This window comes from Scophthalmus maximus, chromosome 2 (assembly GCF_022379125.1).
Source record: "Scophthalmus maximus strain ysfricsl-2021 chromosome 2, ASM2237912v1, whole genome shotgun sequence".
Taxonomy (NCBI): domain Eukaryota; kingdom Metazoa; phylum Chordata; class Actinopteri; order Pleuronectiformes; family Scophthalmidae; genus Scophthalmus; species Scophthalmus maximus.
The window spans coordinates 30,479,952-30,500,524 of record NC_061516.1 but is presented as its reverse complement, the minus strand read 5'-3'; the positions used below and the strand labels follow the sequence as shown (position 1 = coordinate 30,500,524).

The following is a 20,573-nucleotide window of genomic DNA, read 5'->3' as shown; positions in this document are numbered from 1 at the left end:
TCAGATTTATTTCAGGTTTCAACCACATAATACTCTGATTTACATCTACAGTACATTGATTGGATTATATTGGTACAGATATACACCACATAACTTTATAGTACAGAGTCCTTTGTGTAAACAATAGCATCCCTGTAAAAAAGTTTGAAGAAAAAGGGTAAGCCATATATTTTAAGATGTGGTTGTTCAAATTGTCGTGTTTTTTTTTAATCCATGTAGCCAAATTAAGAAAAACTTTTTTTGGGGAATAATTTGAATTTGTTTAGCATGACTGGCTCCTTATATAGCCATGTCCATGCAAGCCTTTGGTAGTTTCATTGTAACTGTGCTCATTCATGCAGGTTAAAGGCCCACCCTACTTCAGTTTACAGTTTCATGTAAATAAATGGTCCTGCTCGTGATTAAACTACAGCGGGTTCCAAAAAACGTCTGGACCTCACTGGGGCTGGAGTGGTGAGGTTCATGTGCAAATACAAAAAAAGGACTCTTTTCCAACAGAGTACGATGCGTATGCAAAAGGTTTAGGAGATTACTGGCACGAGGAAGTTATTCAAAAAAGTCTAGAATATAACATTCTTAATACTTTGGCAAAAAACATGTTAAGCAACAAACAAACAGAAAGAAGCGGTTCTGCTCGGCATGTCACTGTGTAACTGTGCCTCCCCTCGGATAACGCTTGGTATAAAAAAAAAAAGATAAGAAGCACCAGGCACTCTGCCCTAGTTCATTTGCTTAGTTTTGCTCGATTTCTGGATTCATTTCGATCATATAGTTATGTTATTTGGTCCCATTGACACTCAATAATTGAACAAAGTTAGCCTAATATTGCTGTCTGACATAACCTCAGACTACACCACATACATTTGAGGTCTTTCCTTAGGCCTTCATTAGTTAAACCAAATCACACATTTCCTTATCCTTTCATCATCATATATCCTTTTTATAATAATATATATTATTTAGTTTATTATTCCCTTCACTGAGCTTCCTCTGAAACTGTTTGGAACCGCCCTGAAGGAGGCCCGGCCTCTCGCCCTGAACACTTGTCCTACGCCGCTCACAAGGCACAAGTCACAACGACCTCTGACCTGCGTACTCACTGACCGCTCACACTGAGGAAACAAAGCTGTGAAATTGCACCGATATCCTCACTGTGGTTAAATTCACCTCAGTGTATGACGATTTCATTCATAACTCATTAATAACAGGCACTAAAATCAGTCTGAACCCCTCTGACCCATATTGCACAACTTCTTGACTGTACATACTCTTCAGTCACATTTACTCTCATTCGCGACATTACCGTAAGCTTATGGAAGAGCTCATCGTTGAGGACCTTGGCAATACCACGACATACCCACTGTTAAAACAAAGCCGTGTGATGTCACTGGTAAATCTTCAGCTGTATGTGGAAGTTTAGAAACACGTACACTAAAAAAGGTGCATTTTCAACACAACCTGTAGGACACACCATGTGTGTGTGTCACTAATCATTTTTTTAAGACGTACATGGATCGCTTTAACAGAATAGTCTGAATTATGATTATTGGACTGTTTTACCTACAGTGAGTTGTGAAGTGAAGCCAAAGCATCATGATCGCCCCCTGGTGGCCCGACTGCAACATTGGTCAGCCAGCCACCAAAAAGTGCCAAATCAAAAAGTGAAAATATGCGTCAAATACATTTCTTTTCCAAAAGAGGTTTCTGTCATTTTATGTAGTTCTGATCATAGTGATTGTGTGATTGTGTTAATTTTGGTTTGTTTTAGTTTTTTTGAGACTATTAAACATGGTGAATGATTGACAGCTGAGATTGACTTGCGATTGGTCAAGTTCACACTGTCCATCTTTTTTATACACACTGTACGTTATGGTCTGACACTCGAATTGGCACAGCTTTGCTACAGAGTTGGAGTGATTCTGTTCCAGCACTGGGACCAGTCTGTGTCGTCAAGGTCGCACACTTTGGCCAGCTAAAAAAAACTTTCTGAACGGAATTCCATGCGAGTGTATTTCTGCCTTTGAAACGGATGGCACCTTGGAGGTCGCATGTCAGAAACACATAAACGTAGATATTCAGGTATTCTGAAGTGTTTTTTCCAGAGAGGACCAGCTGCATTTTCCAAATCCAACAAAATGGTCAATATCTACGTTACCGTTTCTAAAGACGGGAAATCTATTTTTCCTAGAATGTCAGGCTGCTCCTTTCAAATCACTAAATGGTCGCCTCACAATACCAAGGTCATTATTGTTACAATAAAGTGACAAAGTCGGGGACGACTGTGTGCCACTGGATGTTGTGGTACAAAATAGGAGGGGATGGGATTTTATGTATGCGGTGGCCCCTTCCCACCAGGTAGTATATTATAGGTATAACATTACATGAAACATGCGTCCACGTGACGAATCTAATGAGTCCACTATCCACTCTCCTCTCCTGAGAAAAGTAACCGGATCTTTAGTTGCTAGATGTTCCACTTTCTTTACCAGCTCCAGTCTGTCTCTGGACAAAATCCCTTTCTCTCAAGTATGAGCACATTTTAAAGCTAAACTGAGGCAATTCTCTCTGGTGTGCTCAATACTGCTGTATGGAGCCATTTCTTCTTTCCCTTCATAACTGACTTTTTAAGGAACATGGCATCCCATGCAGTCCCACGGTTGACTCTCTCACAGGTGTTGAACATGTGGCGAACCTTTTCAGAGTCTGCTGAGCTTTTTTTGTCTGATGGCTTTGACTTTTCAGCAAAGAAGGAAAACACTGTGAGCCGGTGACTGACAGCGTGAAAAGTACCCAGTTGTCGTTTGTGACAGAAGTAGTAGAACAGTAGAAGAGCCAGCGTTGGCCAGGGATCCGTTTAAAAGAGCTGTAGAAAAAACCTGTTTGTCACGGCACTATTGGGTCTTTATGCAATGGCATTAACTTTCGCACACACACACACACACACACACACACACACACACACACACACACACACACACACGTCTACTCTAATCCTCGGGACCGGACACGGAATTGCAGAATTGGCAGATAACACCATCATCGACAGAAAAAACACTGTACAAGTACATGAGTGGAGTCGGGATTCTTCAAATTGCACTTTCACACAGTCCGGATGCTGTGGCGCTGTACTTGATTCAAGTGCAGCGGTGGAAAGTCTCAGATTGGACACAAAGAACTGAACGAGGTCCAACGCACAACACTGCAGTCTGTCCTGCCTTCATCGTAAGCTGTTTGACAGTAGCACCTGTAGACTGGCCGGGGGGGGGGGGGGGGCATTGTAAGGCTGGTGCAGATGATGCGTTCCAGGTGTGTCCATAGAATTGAAAAAAAAACATTGAAAACAACTTGAATCTCGTCAGGGTCAGGACCATTCATCAATTTCGAAATGCGACGTCAGACGAACACAGCAACAAACCATGTGCTGTAAACGGACTCAAACTGCTTTGGATAATAATCTTTCGATTATTCCCTTTTTTGTGTGCGTCCTATGATGTGTGGTCGTGGTTGGATGTGCACCTAGCAGGCGACTGCATCGGGAGAATGTGAGTGGTTGGGTCATATACACACCACACTGGCCCCAAGGCAGTTCCACTGGAGTGCACTGGAACTTCTCACTAAGTAGCGGCCCTGTTTCAGATTAAATGGGCCCTGCAGCTGGTCCTTTATGGCACTTCAATTTATAGCCGATGATCCGGTCCCAGGCATAAATATGAGATATCAACAAAGGAAATACATATTTGCAGAGTTCTTGCACATGACCCTTTAAAACAGAGCAGACGGGCTGTTTTCATAATGGTGATCTTTTCTACCAGACTGACAACAAAAGAGGAGATGCTCTTCGAGGTATTAGCACACAGCTCCTGCTTTTTGAGAGCTTTTAAACATAGGTTTTTTTTGCAATTCAACAGCAAATATATACATAGATATATTTGAAAGGTAGAGCTGCATTAATGGGTGTATATTTTTTTCTCTGAGATCTCTGGCTGCACCTAGATGGGTCTTCAGTTCATGCCCGTCACAATCTAAAAGCATCTCTTTCCACAATGTCTGTCCCTGTAACTGGGAATAATCTAAAGAACATGTAGGAACTCTTTTTGTTGTTGTAAAGAAGTTCTGTGGTAGACTGAATGTGGAGCTGAACAAACAGTTGGCCTCTGTTGAGCCCCTGCCTGCCCCCATGGCGCCTCCACAAGGCCTGTATCTGTCAGACAGGTCCAGTGTGGCAGGGAAGTTTCAACACTCGGCTGATGTAAGACACAACAGAGGAACGGGCCGGACCATTCGAACAAACGGATATCACCATGAAACCTCCCCGGACCATCACTCACACTTAGGACAATGTTTTCAGAACAGAAATCTGAATGAATTGGATGAAGCCAGGTTCATTTTGTTTGACCAGCTAAACTTTGGTTTTGACAGATTGGCTTTTGGAAATCGCTTTTTTTAAATTTATCACTGCATTAATCAGAAAATCACTGTCAAAAGAAATTTTGTTCATATTTTTTAAATAAAATGTTATATAAATCAGGCTTTGGATTATATAACAACAAATCTCTCCTCTTAAAAACTAGTTTATAGACAGGGATTGAACTGGAAAATTTGATGCACGTAAATGGAGATTTCTGGCTCAGAATGAGAAAAAAATGCCTTTCGAGTAAACAGCCTTTAAAGATACGATGCAAGTAGACAAAGTAATGCACCTCAATGTGTATTTTGGCCCTTTTCTTTCATAGAAGCAACAAAGTCTTTACTGACCGAGATGGGGACCACTTTTCGAATCCAGCCCTGTCCCCGTGTTGAGCCCTGGAGGGTTGGAAGCAATACTCTGTGTTTAGGTGAGGTGATGCTGTAACTTGAGCCTGTTTTCCTATTTTCCCCCCAGGATTCAATTTCAAATCAAATTGCACAAAGTAAAAAAAATGTTTTCCCCACACAGGTGAAGAAATGTAGTTCTGCTGCTGCTCTGCTTTTCACGTAAGGGATCCTCCAAATGACGCCACATCTGGGAGCAGAGGTTTTCCAATTCCCAGATGCTGCCGGGCGCGTAGAAGACGCAGTGGGCTCTAGGACTGCGTGACGGCCAGGGTGTTGACGTACCCGTGCGGACACATGTCGTTCTCGGACACGCCGTGCGAGAACTGCGCCGGGTTGCCGCCGCCGGTCAGCCTCCGCGCCCCGCGCACCGCCGCGCACTGCTCCACCAGCTCCAGCAGCGTGCACACGAGGAAGAAGATGTTCTTGAACATGAACACCGACACCGGCATGTGGTACACGTACACCTGGAAACACCTGACCACCAGCAGGGGCGCGTTGACCAGGAGGCCCGCGGAGAAGCGCGCCCACAGCCACCGGCAGCGCAGCTCGGACGCGGTCAGCTCGTACAGCCAGACCACCGGCACGGCCAGGGCCACGAAGTACACCGAGATGACCGTGTACTGCAGGTACGCGGTGGGGATCTCGTCCCGCAGCAGCAGCTCCACCAGCGTGAAGCTGTCCAGCAGGTCCAGGCAGGTCCTCGTGAAGCAGCAGTGGGAGTGGTGGCGCGTCGCCCCGTTCAAGTCCTCGATGATGGAGTTGATGAGGCAGAAGAGCAGCGGCGCGGAGAGCAGCACGACGATCTTGAAGCCGGTGGCGCCGCACGGGACCTTCAGCGCCACCAGGTCCAGGATGGAGGTCTCCATGATCAGCACCACCTTGGGCGTGCAGGCGATGACGTAGATGAGCCAGGCCAGGTAGGCGTAGGTGAACTCCCCGAGGTTGCAGCCGAAGATGGAGCCCTTCTGGTGGAAGCCGCAGGCCCGCTCCCGCTTGCTCCGCGCGTTCTTCATGAAGAAGATGCCCCAGCCCGAGATCACCACCAGGTCCGTGGCGATCCACGAGCACCAGTACAGGTCGGTGAAGATGATGAGGTAGAAGTCCAGGACGCCGCCCTGGAAGACGAGCAGGAGGAAGCAGAGCGCCTTGTACAGCAGGCTCCTCTTGGACCTGTGCGCCAGCAGCGGGGCGCTCTGCATGAACTCCCCCGATGTCATGATGCAGGCGGCGGCCGCGGCCGAGGAGACCAGGGGCTGGATGCTGCCGCTCCCCTCCGGGTTGATGCTGCCGCTGGTGGTCTGCGTGTCCCGCCGCCTGCTCAGCTGCGCGGCTCCCGGAGAGGATGGAACGGGGGAGTCGGGGCAGTAGCTCGCGTCGTACTGGAGATAGTCGGCCTTCGGATTGTCGTTCCCGGTTCCAGAGATCATTGTATTTCTGCGGTCGCCTCCCTGTTCTCCCCGTCCCCGACGCTTTAAAAGGTGGAGAGGCGGAGACATGCGCAAAGGAAGGCACGGACTCTGTGATGGAATGGACTGGAGCAGCTATCTTATTGTGAGCCTAAGTCATAAGTCAATAATAATTATTATAATAACGACAATAATTACAGTTTATATTTTTTTTATTCTATCACTGCAGCTCGGAACAACACGAGGAGACTCTGACCATAAATAGTAATTAAAACCTAATTCTATATACAATGATCCACACACTGATCAATATTTCCCATGATCATGAACCAACAGTTCAGTGTGATTGATGAAATCACAGCAGAAAAGGGCAAAACTATTCACTCAATAAACCGTCGATTCTCTGCCTGCCTGTCATGAAGGGACTAATTACATGTTATTACAGTCCCTGGCCAGTAGAGGGCTCTAGGAGTATACTCAAGGGAATCACCTATAGGCAGGTGCAGAGAGAGGGTATGTGGCCGGAGGCATGAGAGGCTTTACCCCCACGTTGGGCATGTTATGATGTTCTGCCAGCTCCCTGAATAAAGTCACTAGCAGTGGAAATGCCTGGGTGCTGATCACTGATATACGAAGATATCACACTTTCCCTACGTGAAAATCCAACCTGGCAACTCCAGGCTCCCTGAGAGCTGTCAGTCAAAGTCCAGAGGCTCCGCCCCCTCCGCGAGCGTACAAAGCGCTCCACGAGCAGCGGAGCCGCCTCTCGCGAGAGTGTAACATGTTTCACCGCGAGCGCAAAAATAACCCTCGTGCAGCGGAGCTGCTTTTCCAGCGAGCGAGAGCAGACCCTCTTGAGCCTCAAGGGATTTAAATCTGCGCGCGATGGTTAATATATGCGCGTGTGAAATGACATACATCGCTCGTGAGTCATTTTTCTGTGCGCTGTATTAATGACCCAATTCTAACTCCATACAATACATACGACTCATGTGAAATTGTTTATATATTTTATATAATTTTTATATACAATACAATTTTGCAAAACTGTTGCATCACCGAGGAAAATTGTATATATGTTGACAATTGTGTATGAATGTTAAGTAGGGGATTCTATTTTGAGCACCTGGAATTTCGTGGTGTGTATCATGCGATGACAATAAAGGAATCTTTTAACTTTAATCTTACATCTTTACGCTTTAATGCGAGTGACGTCATTCAACTTCCGCTAGCATTAGCGGCCGGCGCTTGTTGACAGCAACCGCCGCTTAGCACAACACTATCACTGTAGCTTCGCCGTGTTGTCGTCGGGGACAATGGCATCGACCAACGCATTCAAACTCAGGTGCTCCATCCCGGGCCACGAGATGGACGTCAGGGGACTCGCCGCTGCCGCTTTCCCGGAGGGAGCGTTCGTGTCCGTGTCCAGAGACCGAACCGGAAAAGTCTGGGTACCAAACTCAAGGTAGCTAGCGTTAGCCTGCTGCCGGCTAACCGAGTCTGGTGGTCGGCGACGATCCATTCGCGTTTGTTCGTAAACCCCGCTGTGCTCGGGGGGATGTGTGTATCCGGTCACTAAAGTGTCAAGCTAAGTAACGACACTCGCTCAAGTCGCCGCTACTTGTGAAGTCGAGTTAACGTTGGTGGCCATGTTAGCTAGTGAGCTAACTCCTACCCAAATTAGCTTTGTCATTCATTCAGGTGTTACCCAATGATGTTGGAGGCATTGCTTAAATTCACCAGATTAAGACCGACTGAAGTCTCCTCAGTCTGGTATTTAATCTACTCGGCCGGTTTTACGATGATCGGCCACACAGTTGTGTTGCACTTGTTACCGACTGCTGACTTAACATGCCTTTGCTCTCTGCCCTCTCCTCTCCTCAGCCCGGACAAAGGCTTCACAGAGATGCACTGCATGTCCGGCCACTCGAATTATGTATCCTGTGTATGCATGATCGCACCCACTGACACATATCCTCAAGGACTCATTGCCACAGGCGGGCACGATAACAAGATATGCGTTTTCAAGCTGGACCAGCCACAGCCCCTGTTCACCCTCGAGGGTCACAAAGACACAGGTGAGTCGTGCTCTGCCATACGCTCGGGAGCGTCTTGACACAACAGGAAGCATCTTCACCTCAGGCACAATGGCAAGTTTGTCTGGTTCAAGTTTTCCAACTTTGAATGTTCTCAGTTTGCGCTCTGTCGTCCGGGAAGTTTGGGACACTCCTGAGCGGCTCCTGGGACACCACAGCGAAGGTGTGGCTCAATGAGAAGTGCATGATGACTTTGCAGGTAGGTTGGTTCGTCCACAATGGTTTGCCATAATGAGGCAGTTTGTCTGAGTAGACATTTGCACTTTTACAATATGATCTGATGTCGATTTTCGTCAGGGAAACTGTCACCAGCAAATGTATGATTACGGGGTGTGACCGGGCATTTATGTCCTCTTGGTTTTGTTTGTTTTTCTGCAACAGGGCCACACTGCGGCAGTTTGGGCAGTGGTCATATTACCTGAACAAGGCCTCATGCTAACTGGATCAGCAGACAAGACCATTAAGCTTTGGAAAGCTGGTCGATGTGAGAGAACGTATACAGGTGAATGTTTTGAAAGTGTTTAACACGAGTAAAATAAGTTATTTTTTTCATTATTTTTTTAATTTTTATTAGGATCTGTGTCTGTTCAAAAATGTGATTTTGGGTGAACTTTTATAAACGATTAACCCCAGTTTGCATACCAGCTTATTGTAAGCAGTACACCCACAAATGTTTTAATTGATTTCAGCCTAGTGGACTGTGATGAGGAGTAGATAAGATTTCATGAATACAACAATCTTTCCCCCCCTTCCATTTTAGGTCACGAGGGCTATGTAAGGGGACTAGCAGTGATCAGCAACACAGAGTTCTTCTCTTGCAGCAATGACTCCAGTATCAGAAGGTGGCATGTGACAGGCGAATGTCTACAGGTTTATCACAGCCACACTGACTACATCTACAGCTTAGCAGTTTTCCCCAATTGCCAAGGTTTGTTCATTTATTTTAGTAGTTAAAGGCCTGTAATGTGTGTCTAACCAACCACCGGTGCCTGGCTGTTTCTTGAACAGCACCTCCCTGGCCACAGACTGATGCTTTTTTCCCCTCCCATTAGATTTTGTTAGCACAGGAGAGGACAGGACATTGAGGATATGGCGGCAGGGAGAGTGCTCTCAGACCATCCGCCTGCCTGCCCTGTCTGTCTGGTGCTGTTGTATTCTTCCTAATGGAGATATTGCTGTTGGAGCCAGGTAACAGAACTGAATTTGACATTTTTCAACACTCATCATTTCCCTGATCGTGTCCACTCTGCATTTTTGGCAGCGCCTTTTTCTTCTACTTCACATTTTTTTGTGTTGCATGCACACAACATGATGTAGATTCTCAGGCAAATATAGAATAGTAAGACGTTTTTTGTGACTAACAGAGATGCTTCCCCTCTGCCCCCAGTGATGGAGTTATCCGTGTTTTTACGCAAGCTGAGGACCGCATTGCCAGTGTAGAGGACCTGCAGGCCTTCGAGGAAGAGCTCTCCAAAGCCACAATTGACCCCAAGACAGGCACGCTTGGCGACATCAAACTGGAGGATCTGCCAGGAAGGGAACACCTTCTTGAGCCTGGTTTAAATTTTTTTTATTTTTATCATGTTTAAAATCACTGCATCTGGTGTTACTGGTTTACAACTCTTTGTGTTTTCTGACAAAAAGCAAGTAGTATGTCTGCATCAGGGTGACTGTGTTCGCTTACTTCCTCCAGGAAATCGTGATGGGCAGACACGGCTGATTAAGGATGGACAGAAGGCGGAGGCATATCAGTGGAGTGTCAGCGATGCCCGCTGGGTAAAAATCGGAGATGTGGTCGAAGGCTCAAACCAACAGACTTCCAAAAGTGTGATGTACGAAGGAAAGGTAAGGCCACAAGCTTTGTGACGAGGGTATGGGCAGCACTGCACAAGAGCAGTCATCAGTGACCCCTGATCTGCCCCCAGGAATACGACTTTGTCTTTACCATCGAGGTGAATGAGGGAGGGCCGTCCATGAAGCTGCCTTACAACCTGTCAGAGGACCCCTGGCTGACGGCGCACAACTTCTTGCAGAAGAACGACCTCAGCCCCATGTTCCTCGACCAGGTTGCCAATTTTATCATAGAGAACACCAAAGGTCATGTGGTGGGACCAGCACAGCCCACTGTTGCGGATCCATTCACTGGTGAGACCAAAACATAATTACTTGGACTTCTGTTTCACCTTGAGTCTGTACATTTATATACTTTCATTATGGTATTTAAACGTAATGAGACGAAATTACCCATAAGATTTTCGGTCTCTTCGTCTCGCAGGAGGAGCTCGATATATCCCCGGGTCTCCTGATAATATGCCAGGCTTTGGAAATGATCCATTCACGGGTACGCTTTGTTTACTGAAAAAGGTTTTTCACAATTTGAACATCACCGGAGATTTTATTTTCACAGCAGCGTTTTTCCCCCCCACAGGCTCTGGTCGCTACATCCCGGGGGCTGGTCTGAACCCAAGTGCTCCTGTAGGCGTGGCAGATCCCTTCACAGGTGAGTTAAATACTGAAGGAACAACTCTGTGTAAAGAAAAGACAAACTACACAAACGCCCTTGAACATCTGAGATGATGAGGTCATGAGGCTTGCGTTTCTCGAATTCTAGAGAAAGATAATTCAAAGATCTCAAGATATCAGAGATCAAATTGTGACATTTGTCTCATCTTAACTGATAAAGCAAGATATGAGTAGTCAACATAGAAGAAAAGGAGACCCATGTCAATTGCATTTCTCCAATATGAAAATGTCACAAGGCAGTTTGTGATTGGTTTCCAACCCTAAATGATGATTGTTACCTGGCAGGTGGAGGTGCCTACTCCTCAGCAGCTCTCAGGCAGATCGCGACCAACATCTACTTCCCCAAGACTGATGGCGTGACCTTTGATCAAGCCAATACCACACAGATCATTGGTAAGCATTTTGTGGGCTTGATGATGTGCAACTACGGTCTACATTAAGCCATGCTGATTGAGTTGCAATGTAAAGATCCACTTATTTAACCAGGCAAGACAATGGAAACGGCTTAGTTTGAAATCGTGACACATTCAAGAAGCTTAACTCAAACTAAACCAAACCACAGAACTTATAATGCATGTCTGTGTAGGTTCCTCTTAAGTTGTGCAGCCAGTGGGATGTCAAAATCAAGCATCCACCAATGTCAGCTATGTAGCTATGGCAAAAACTTGTATTTTTTGATAAAATATATCCGAATGTGTTTTTTTAAATTTTTATTTGTTTTAAAAGTTTAAAAGTAAGCAGCGTACATACACTTCTTCTCACAAGAATATTGAAACCAGAATACTTTCACCTGGTTCATTAAAGTTTCCCGACTGTGTCAGGGTCACTGATTTGTTCTGTCCTCACCAGCCAAGATGAAGGAGCTTAATGAAGGTGCCCCTCAGAAGCACAAGCTGTCTGAGGAAATTCTGGAAAGCCTGGAAAGGCTGCTGATGGCTGTCTGTGGGCCCAACTCCTCTGAAGCTCCTCCAAACCTCCAGCAGATCAACCTCCTCTGGAAGGCTTCTCACTGGCCTGAAGGTACAGCAACAGCTTTATTTTATTGTTATTATTTGTATGTTTATTACAAAAATAGAACAATTTCAATGTACAAAGTTCTCTAGTGCTAAACTGTTCCCTAACCAAACTACTCTTTCCTTTCTCCTGGATTGAAGACATAGTGTTTCCGGTCCTGGACATTATGAGACTGGCGGTGCGCCACCCGCAGGTTAACGAGAGCCTCTGCGGCGAGGCAGAGGGAGTCCAGCTGTGCAACCATCTGCTGAGCCTGATGAGGCCTGAGGGGCGTCCAGCCAACCAGATGTTGGCACTGCGGACTCTGTGTAACTGCTTTAGTGGCAGGCATGGCCGAGCCCTCCTCATGGCCCAGCGTGAAACTGTGCTATCGCGTGCTGCTGACCTGGCCACCGTCAACAATAAGAACATCCACATTGCCCTGGCCACTCTGGTGCTTAACTATGCTGGCTGCCTGCACAGCCAACCCGATCTCGAGGCCAAGGCCCAGTGCCTCTCTGTGGCCAGCAGAGCTCTGGAGACGGTACAAGACAAGGAGGCGGTGTTTAGGCTGCTGGTGTCCTTGGGAACCACTGTGGCCTCAGACCAAACAGCCCAGGACCTGGCTCGCTCTTTGGGGGTAAATTCTCAGATCTCCAAGTACTCATCGGTGTCTGATCCATCTAAGTTGGCCGAGTGTTGTCAGTTGGTTTTAAAAGAACTTCAATGATGTGAATGATTGAAAAAAAAAAATGAAGAGCACTTCTTTCTTACTATTGCTCTGTTCTGCTAAATCAGTTGTGGTTGAGACTTAAATAATGTATGTTCTGCAATAAAAAAAAGGACAAATGAAGTCAATGCATAGGCTTAGTCTGTGTTTTTATTACCACTCTTTCCCAAAGCCCCTTAACTAATGTGTCGGGTTCATGTAAAGTGAATGCTTCAAAAATGGCTTGTACATGTAACTACACACTTTGAAGATACTCAATATCAATGTTTAGTTATGAATATGCCTTATGCCGTGTTCCACTTCAACTCAGCAAAAAAAATACCTTAGTATACTGAATACATAGCAAAGTATATTGTTACAGGGCAAGTGAAATGCATACTAAGACTTGTGGATAGTGTGATTGAGCATGATATTTCCCCAACTTGTGACTCAGACTGTATTCTATTGATTTGAGAAACTGGCTATATTAAGTAAGACAACACTTTTCTAAGCTTGCTGTAACCTGTGATCTCCATTTCCTGGTAGGATACCGTGGAACTACTTTTCCTTATCCAACAGTTAACCAAAATAGTTCCTTCCATCAAAATGTTTATAACAATTTATATTCATATATTAAATAACATTAAAAACGTATCATATATTAATATTGGTTGTTATAGGTAGAAGTTCGAAAAGAAAAACGGTATAAAGTGCGTTTGAAAAACGATTCGCCCAGCGGAAGTACTTTCCAACAACATCCGGGTGATTTTTGGAAAAAACAAAAAATTGGCGGGTGGCGTTCGTGTCTCTGCGTTTCCTTGTTCCCGACGGTTAAATTAGTTAAATGAACGTCGACCCATGTTAACTTAAACGTCACTGGAACTTTTTCCGGATCTTATAACGCTTGTTAATTCGACGACAGTTAGTTAAATGTACGCCGATAAGCTCGAAAGCTAAGTTAGCTAGTGCTAACAGTAAAACTTTGGCTAGCAGCATCAGAGCTAGCCGGCTAGCTGTTCGATATTAGCCATGGTGGCTTTCTGACCAGTCACCACCGGACACTCGCGTCGCTTCTCCCGTCGCGGAAATAATGGCGAACCCGGCGTGGTTGCAGAGAAAGAATGGGAAATATCTGTGGTTTGCTCTTCTCGGACTGGGATTTCAACCGGACACCGAGACGTTGTCTATGGCCAAAGTCAACATTAACGTGAAACACATCAACCTGGGACCGTGAGTCCACTTTGATTGTTGATGACATTACCAGATTAAGACACTGATGTGAACTGCTGTATCGAGGCTTGTGCTGTTTTATCTAGGTTACATCAAAACACTCCACGTTAACGTTCGTTCTAACCAAGTGTCATGTTGTTGCCAATAGGAACATGTTTGACAAACCAAACAAGGATGCTTCCTACATCGTCATCCATTTCCTGTTGGAGAAACTCAACCCGTCACGATTTAATGACGCGTACAGGTAAATAGAGGCATGATCGTCTGCTGTCACTCATGTAGAAACGTGTGTAGGATTCACTTGAGTTGTAATCAAGTATTTGTTTGGGGTGTTAGGCATTGCTGGCCTGTTTTGAACCACAAAGCAGATGCTGAGTTCCGCAAGGTGACCTGCGCTTGGCTGCGAGAAATAATGGTAAGTCATGTTCCTCAACTTGATCTGTTCAGATACACGCCTGTCCCCCCACTCTCCTTACTTTCATACATTGCTTACCATCAAGCTTTATTTGCAGTTCTGTATGACATGAAAGTGACTTTAATCAACACATAAGGAAACGTTTAGGCTGTTATTATGATTGCCCAGGGACTGGTGCATGTCACCCCTTCTCAATTGTTTACTGCTCATTAAAGGCTACAGTGTCATAAACTATTTGAAATAGTCTTTGAATTCACTAATATACAATTTATTGACAGTCACCCTTTTTTAACTGTGTAGGATGAAATTGCAAATGCGGGATCCAAAGTGGTTGCATCCTTGTTCCTTTCCCCTGGAGGCCCCAAGTTTATCAACCTCATGCTTCATTTGGCCAACCATGTCATGCTGCAGGAAATGAAGACATTCACCACAGGTAGGTCTCGATAACAAAACAATGTTTTCACTACCAGCAGAAAGTATTCACAATCAACACAACCATTGAGTATAGAATGACACAACAAAGCCAGGCATTTCTTTTCATCCAGTTCAATTTAATTTGTCTTGGGAGTTTTTCATGTGAAAGACCAGTAATGATGCTTGAATATTGTCATTGGCAGATTCGAAATGGGTTCCGGAGGCTGCAGCAATTCCCACTTCTTCCCTGGGCATGGCAGGGACGAGGCTCAGCCTGACTAGTAAAAGGTTTTTGAAAACTGCAGTGGATCAAGATCATTTTCTTCAGGAGTACCAGAAAAAAGCCCTGTAAGTCCTGTGAAATGCCATGTTTAAGACTTACCTTTTGTCTATAGTCATTGTATTTCTAGTGTTTCTATTGCTTATTATTCTTGTATGGTTTGGTTTCATGTCTTTCATCTCGTTGAAAATCATTTTCCATTTGCTTAAAAAAAAAATCCCCAGGGAGTATTTTGCTTTGATCTGTGTGTCACATTGAAGGGATAGTTCACTGATTTTGAAGTGGGGGTTGTATGAATTACTTTTGTATAGTTAATATGTTACCATATGGAGATGGTGATCAGCGATGTCATTTAACAGAGTTTGGAGGGGAAATGGAAATAGCGTAAGTCTCAGTCCCACTGTTGCAGAGGGGATCGCCGCAAAACGTATTTTTCGCCACATTTTAAAACCTTAACTACATCCTATTGAACAGATTTTTTTTTAAGATAAGCATTTAAAAATGTGGCGAAAAAAGACGTTTTGCGGCGATCCCCTCTGCAACAGTGGGACTGAGACATACGCTACTTCCATTTACCCTCCAAACTCCGTTCAATGACATCGCTGATCACCACAAGGAAACATTAACTATGCATAAGTAACTCAAACAACCCCACTTCAAAATCACTGAACTATCCCTTTAAATGCACTGCTCTCGATGTGGCGTGTGATTGGATGTTGGATTCATGCCCCACCTGTTTGTGTGCACTGATTGGTAAAACGGTGGTTAACAGGCCTGTCTGCAATCAGGTTAATTAAAACCGTGTGTGCTATTAAGCACACTGTCGTCGACGTCTGCGTGTTAAACGTTTTTTTTTGCTGTGGAGGAACTTGTTTTATAGTATTTGGCTTTGCGTCACTAAGAAGTCAGATTCTACTACTTTGTAGCTCATTACTCGTATAAGCTTTTGTTGTTTTTTTCTTTCTCTCAAAAAGGCTTCTGGTGAAGTCTCTGAGGGATATCAGAGAAGAAGGTGCAAAGTATGGGGAGCTACTCAAGTATGTATGACTTCTTTTCTTTCTTTCTTTTTCATATTCTGTACTTCTAACTTTGATGGACAGATTTGAACAAATTGTACTTTCAGACGTCACAGCGGTGGTTCGGCACAGGAGGGACCTTCTCGAGCCGAGAAGACCAAGAAGGTATCTACTACTGCTCACTACAAAATATAAAACATAATTTCTACCCTTGCATGTATTAATCATACAGTGCAAGAGTATTTAGAACAACATTGTTCTGTGCTGAGACTTTGATATGTTTTCAAATTAATCAATTGTGCAAAGGTGCGCTGCTTGTGGTCGGACATCGACCGAATGCTGTCGGCCATCAAAGAGGAGCAGAATGCCGTGGACAGTGTTATGAAAGGGGATGTAGACCAATACGTCCTGGATGGGACGGATCGAGTGCTCAAAATTCCCCGCAGTCTGTTGGAGAGAATTGAACGGCTCCCACATCAGGTGAGCGCGAAGATAACGGGTCGGTCAGTTCATTCTGCTTCACGGGGCCTGTTAAGACACTTTCAGTGTGGCCCCAGTGGGACGCACAACAGCTATTTTCAGGCAGTGCGTTCATGTACTGCAGTGTGAATGAATCCCACAGTCTCACAGTACCCGTTTTTGTGTGTGCGCGCCCTCCAGTTGAGTTCAGGGAATGTTTACGAGGCTGGCCAGCTGAACCTCCTGTGTGTGTTGGAGCTGATGAACCATGCGCTGCAGATCCTGAGGGACGAGCGTTGTCAAGTCTCCCACGCCCCCAAGTCTCCGCTCCGTCCTCAGCACCTGCAGGAGAAGTGTCAGCAGATGTCCCGTGTGCTGCAGGACCTCCACCTCATCAGGTAAAAATTAACCCACACAAGTCTGATGGGCTGTAACATTACTTTGATGCATAGGTACTGATATTAATGACAACCTTTTATTTTATAACAGGGTTTTGATATTGGATTTTCCCAAGTGTGCACTTTAATTCTCAGGTTTCTTTGAACAGTGTATTTTTTTCTCTTTCTGTTCAGACAGAAGATTTCTAAGGAAGAAATTCCTGAGGTCAGGAGTACCATCAGAGAGTTGGAGGCTGAGTGGGACAGGAAGTGGATGGACACCCTCAAAGAAACACCACTAGTCTCTTTTCTGAATGAAGATCCTGTGAGGAACTAGTTCAATCCTAGATCATAACCCTGACCTCAATACCAACCTTTTCACTGATGTTTTTCTCTTCTATTTTAAGGCTCTTGGTTTCCTCTCACCGATGGCTCCATTGTCATTTAAGCCGGCGGCTGAAGCCAGTTACAGAAGAAGTGTCTTTTCCCAGTATCCTGCTAAACTTCTTGGTAAGCAGAACCAGATTATCTTGCAGTGGATGCATCCTTTTGTGTTAACCTTTTATTTTTTGGTTGTAATTGTACTGTATACACTTTTCAGCTGAGCAGCCAGCACAGAGTAAATCACATGAAGGCATTGACCTAAGTTATTCAATCCTGAAAAGGTAATGTAATCTATCTTTATATGAACAACATTTTCATGAAGTATTCATTTGGTGTATGGGAGGCAGATACCTGGGCAGTCCCGAGCAGTGCTCTGCCCGTCACTAGTCCTCCCTACAGCATCCATGCTCTCTGATGACCGTGGCGAATTGAGAGAAATCGCCACGGACAGATACGGAGCAGACACTTTTTAAAAATTTCTGCCCAATTTAAATTATACAAAAATTATAAAGAACTTATTATAAAACTGTCTTAAATACTGGTTTTAGTGCAGCGAGGAAGTTGAATACCAACCTCTTAGACTGATTATGCCACAACACTATTGCTTTGACTTATCCACCCCGCACTCAACCATTCAACAACAGAATTGTAGGGCAACGTGTCGATTCGGTCTGGGGTTAGCACTGAGCCATAGCTAAAAAGCAGGCTGTCGCTACATCAAGGAACTTGGTGTTGCTTTAACGTGAGCTTTACTGCATTGAGAGGAAAATGTGCTTTAACGTGAAATGTGTTTTAATTTTTGTCTCTTTGAATTAGCTCGTGCTCTGCAACAGCTGAGAGGACTGAAAGTCCCGTTGGCACCACCGGCACTTCCACTGGCGCTTCATCTCGAGCGAATACCTCTCTGGACTGGCTTTTCGACACTCCCCCATCTCCTCCTCTGAGGGCTCCGCCCGCACCACCACCTGAGGCTAGTGTTATATTTCCACTAGCCTCCTCCTTTGAATTTGAACACTATTGGTTTGGATTAAACCATATCTAACAAATCTGTGCTTGTTTTCTAGGCCAGTGTGAAGAAGATGACCGGTGTTCATCCGAAGGTAGCTCCCACGAGGACCGAGACTGACATATTGGTCATGGAGTGTGATAACCTCGCCGATCAGGTACAGCACTGACTCAACTTAATGTAAATGTCAAAGACTTAAATACAAAAACCTACAAATCAATGCGGGCGTGAGTTTTTTTTTTTTCTCAGCTGATGTAGCTGCAGTTAAGTTGTCTGAAGCAGACGCTGGGGACTTTACCCAGGGTGTATTGGTCTACGTCGCCTTATCAAAACGCTTACCTGACTAAACATACTCAATCCTGACGTGTTAGTTTGCAGATGCTGTGACTACTAGTCCGACAGAAGGCAGGGTCAAAGGTGTGGACTTGGAGGGCCTTCTCAACACTCTACAAGGAGACCCCTTCTCTACTAGAAAGCAACTTCATCGTACACCTGAAAGCTTGAGTAAGTCACGAGCTTTTACTTTTACCTCAGCCTCTTCATATTCATTCATACACAAACGTATCAAGGGAATAGCATGACTGCTAAGATTGGTGTTATACTTCTTTGTTTAAACCTTAAGGAAAAACTGACATGGTGAAATTTATCTTGCATTTCTCTGTTAGTAGTATGTAAAATGGCTTATTCTTTTGTTTCCTCAACCAGTAATGGATGTGAAAAGCTCCTGGCGGAAGGCAGTTGAGGAAGATGAAGCAGAGAAACTCAGACAGTCGGCCGAGTTTAATGACCGCATAACGGAGCGGCTCGCTTCTTTTCAGGAGCCTCACGATGGGTCGATGAGCTCTGACGCTCCCGCCCTGAGTTCCTCCTGCAGTACTGCCCACGCTGTCGTTAGCCACATTAGCCCCCCTGTCTGCCAGCAGAGGGTCTTCCTCAACTCCCCTCTGTTGTGGGACACCTTCAACATTGACGCCCTTGACAGCCCGAGTGGCACGGGCAGCAGTGCGGTCCAGTTCAGTCTCGATCAGGAAACACTCCCCGAAATGCCGAGCTGTGACAGTCTGCTGAGCCTTGACGACGAAGCTCTGGATCTGAGTGAGGAGGACGAAGATGAGCTCCTCATCCCCTCCCTAAAGACTGAAGCGAAGCGCTCGCCACAAACGATGGCTTCTCATCGGGGTCAGACCCAGCAGGCGTGTGATGGGGGCTCCTTCATCCAAAGCAGGCAGAGGACGCCGGAGTGTCTTCTCTCGGGTCACGCTGTTTCTGGTCTGGACAGAACCTGGCTGATGGAGCCTGTGAAGTCAGTGGAAGCCTCAGACAAGGTCTTTTCACTGGACCTAGACACAATGGAGACGCCGTCACCCCCAAAGAAACAGGAGTACAACCTCCCAAAGCTGATCACATTCTCTCCCATAGATGACATGAAGTGTTAACCACATTCATAGAGAAACACTCTTCAGCCTTTGTCTTAAACGCTCTGCCCTGATTTTAATAGACCGATAATGTTACAGATATTTGTAAGATCTATACATAGGTGTGAAATAACAATTGTCACTAGTTTTGTTTGAGCTTATTGCTTTTAACTTAAATAACACGATGAACTGCCTTAATAAAATTGTAAAAAACGTATTTCCATTTTCTTAACAGTGCGGGACGGCGAGATGAATCTGCTCGCTGCAGTTTCTAAACGATTTCTTGTTGCATGAAATGTGATAAGAGGAAACCAAGTCAGTTGAGGTTGATAGAGTAAAGGAAGTGGTACTATGTCAATACCATGTTTAAGGTGATACATTAAAAGGTCATTTGTAGTAATGGTGAAAATAAAAATGGCACTAAGCTGTTGGTAATTCAATCAAACATTACTCTCTTCAGACATGGTGTCAAACATTTGGGTTTGTTTCAATTTTACAAGTTTGCTCTTCGCTACCAACTTGGATTTGTGAATCTGCTCTAGCTGTGATTTGTTGGCATCCTAAAACCCAGTCTGAGGATAAAAGTTATAAATTCCGGAGATATGCAATGGTGGGAAACTGAAATGTGGGCATTGTTGGTGGAATAAAGGATGCAGCTCTGCGCTCACTGACTCAACACTGGTGTACCTGCTGGATAGGAGTGAAACAAAACAACTGGTAATGCTCAGCAACGGGCTTCATTAAAAGGATCCAATGTGTGTGCTAAAAGCTGTGTGCTGGAAATGCTCAGATCTGGCAAATGTTTAATGTGACTATGTATGTTACTTAGAACATAGTGTCTCTATTGTGGATTAAGAAAATGACATGAAATGAACAGGAGGAATGGCAGCAGCAAGCGTTTTTTTCTTAAATCACAATTATTAAGAAATCTAAAATGGAGAGGATAATTGTGTTTGTCTCGGATGGTAAAACACGAGTACAGAAGGGGGCCAAGAGTGAACCTGTGGCAAGGCAGGGTTTCTCTCACCTGTTGCT

The 20,573-nt window shown here is 45.0% G+C and overlaps 3 protein-coding genes and 1 non-coding gene across 5 annotated transcripts; 3 read left to right on the top strand and 1 right to left on the bottom strand.

The window, feature by feature from the left end:
• Positions 1 to 150: 150 nt before the first annotated feature.
• tmem121b (transmembrane protein 121B) lies at positions 151 to 6,292 on the bottom strand. The gene has a single exon (XM_035625083.2). The coding sequence runs from the start codon at positions 6,240 to 6,242 to the stop codon at positions 5,064 to 5,066; it is 1,179 nt and encodes a 392-aa protein (XP_035480976.1). The 5' UTR covers positions 6,243 to 6,292; the 3' UTR covers positions 151 to 5,063.
• Positions 6,293 to 7,009: 717 nt separating this feature from the next.
• On the top strand, positions 7,010 to 12,695 carry plaa (phospholipase A2-activating protein). 2 transcript variants are annotated; one of them, XM_035625082.2, is made up of 14 exons: positions 7,010 to 7,146; positions 8,106 to 8,299; positions 8,416 to 8,516; positions 8,699 to 8,819; positions 9,078 to 9,245; positions 9,370 to 9,505; positions 9,705 to 9,874; positions 10,011 to 10,162; positions 10,243 to 10,462; positions 10,593 to 10,658; positions 10,746 to 10,817; positions 11,126 to 11,233; positions 11,690 to 11,860; positions 11,995 to 12,695. In XM_035625082.2, the coding sequence occupies exons 2-14, from the start codon at positions 8,128 to 8,130 to the stop codon at positions 12,561 to 12,563; spliced, it is 2,226 nt and encodes a 741-aa protein (XP_035480975.1). In that variant the 5' UTR covers positions 7,010 to 7,146; positions 8,106 to 8,127; the 3' UTR covers positions 12,564 to 12,695. The 2 variants fall into 2 exon arrangements, with proteins under 2 accessions (XP_035480975.1, XP_035480973.1); XM_035625080.2 differs by lacking the exon at positions 7,010 to 7,146 and adding an exon at positions 7,266 to 7,686.
• Positions 12,696 to 13,312: 617 nt separating this feature from the next.
• Positions 13,313 to 19,755, top strand: haus6 (HAUS augmin-like complex, subunit 6). The gene is made up of 16 exons (XM_035626643.2): positions 13,313 to 13,772; positions 13,921 to 14,016; positions 14,109 to 14,187; positions 14,488 to 14,620; positions 14,805 to 14,949; positions 15,856 to 15,918; positions 16,005 to 16,062; positions 16,204 to 16,377; positions 16,558 to 16,754; positions 16,929 to 17,058; positions 17,141 to 17,243; positions 17,335 to 17,398; positions 17,934 to 18,087; positions 18,182 to 18,280; positions 18,495 to 18,627; positions 18,829 to 19,755. The coding sequence occupies exons 1-16, from the start codon at positions 13,633 to 13,635 to the stop codon at positions 19,557 to 19,559; spliced, it is 2,499 nt and encodes an 832-aa protein (XP_035482536.2). The 5' UTR covers positions 13,313 to 13,632; the 3' UTR covers positions 19,560 to 19,755.
• On the top strand, positions 17,455 to 17,585 carry LOC118301658. The gene has a single exon (XR_004790348.1). It is a non-coding gene; the product is annotated as a small Cajal body-specific RNA 8 (non-coding RNA).
• Positions 19,756 to 20,573: the final 818 nt, after the last annotated feature.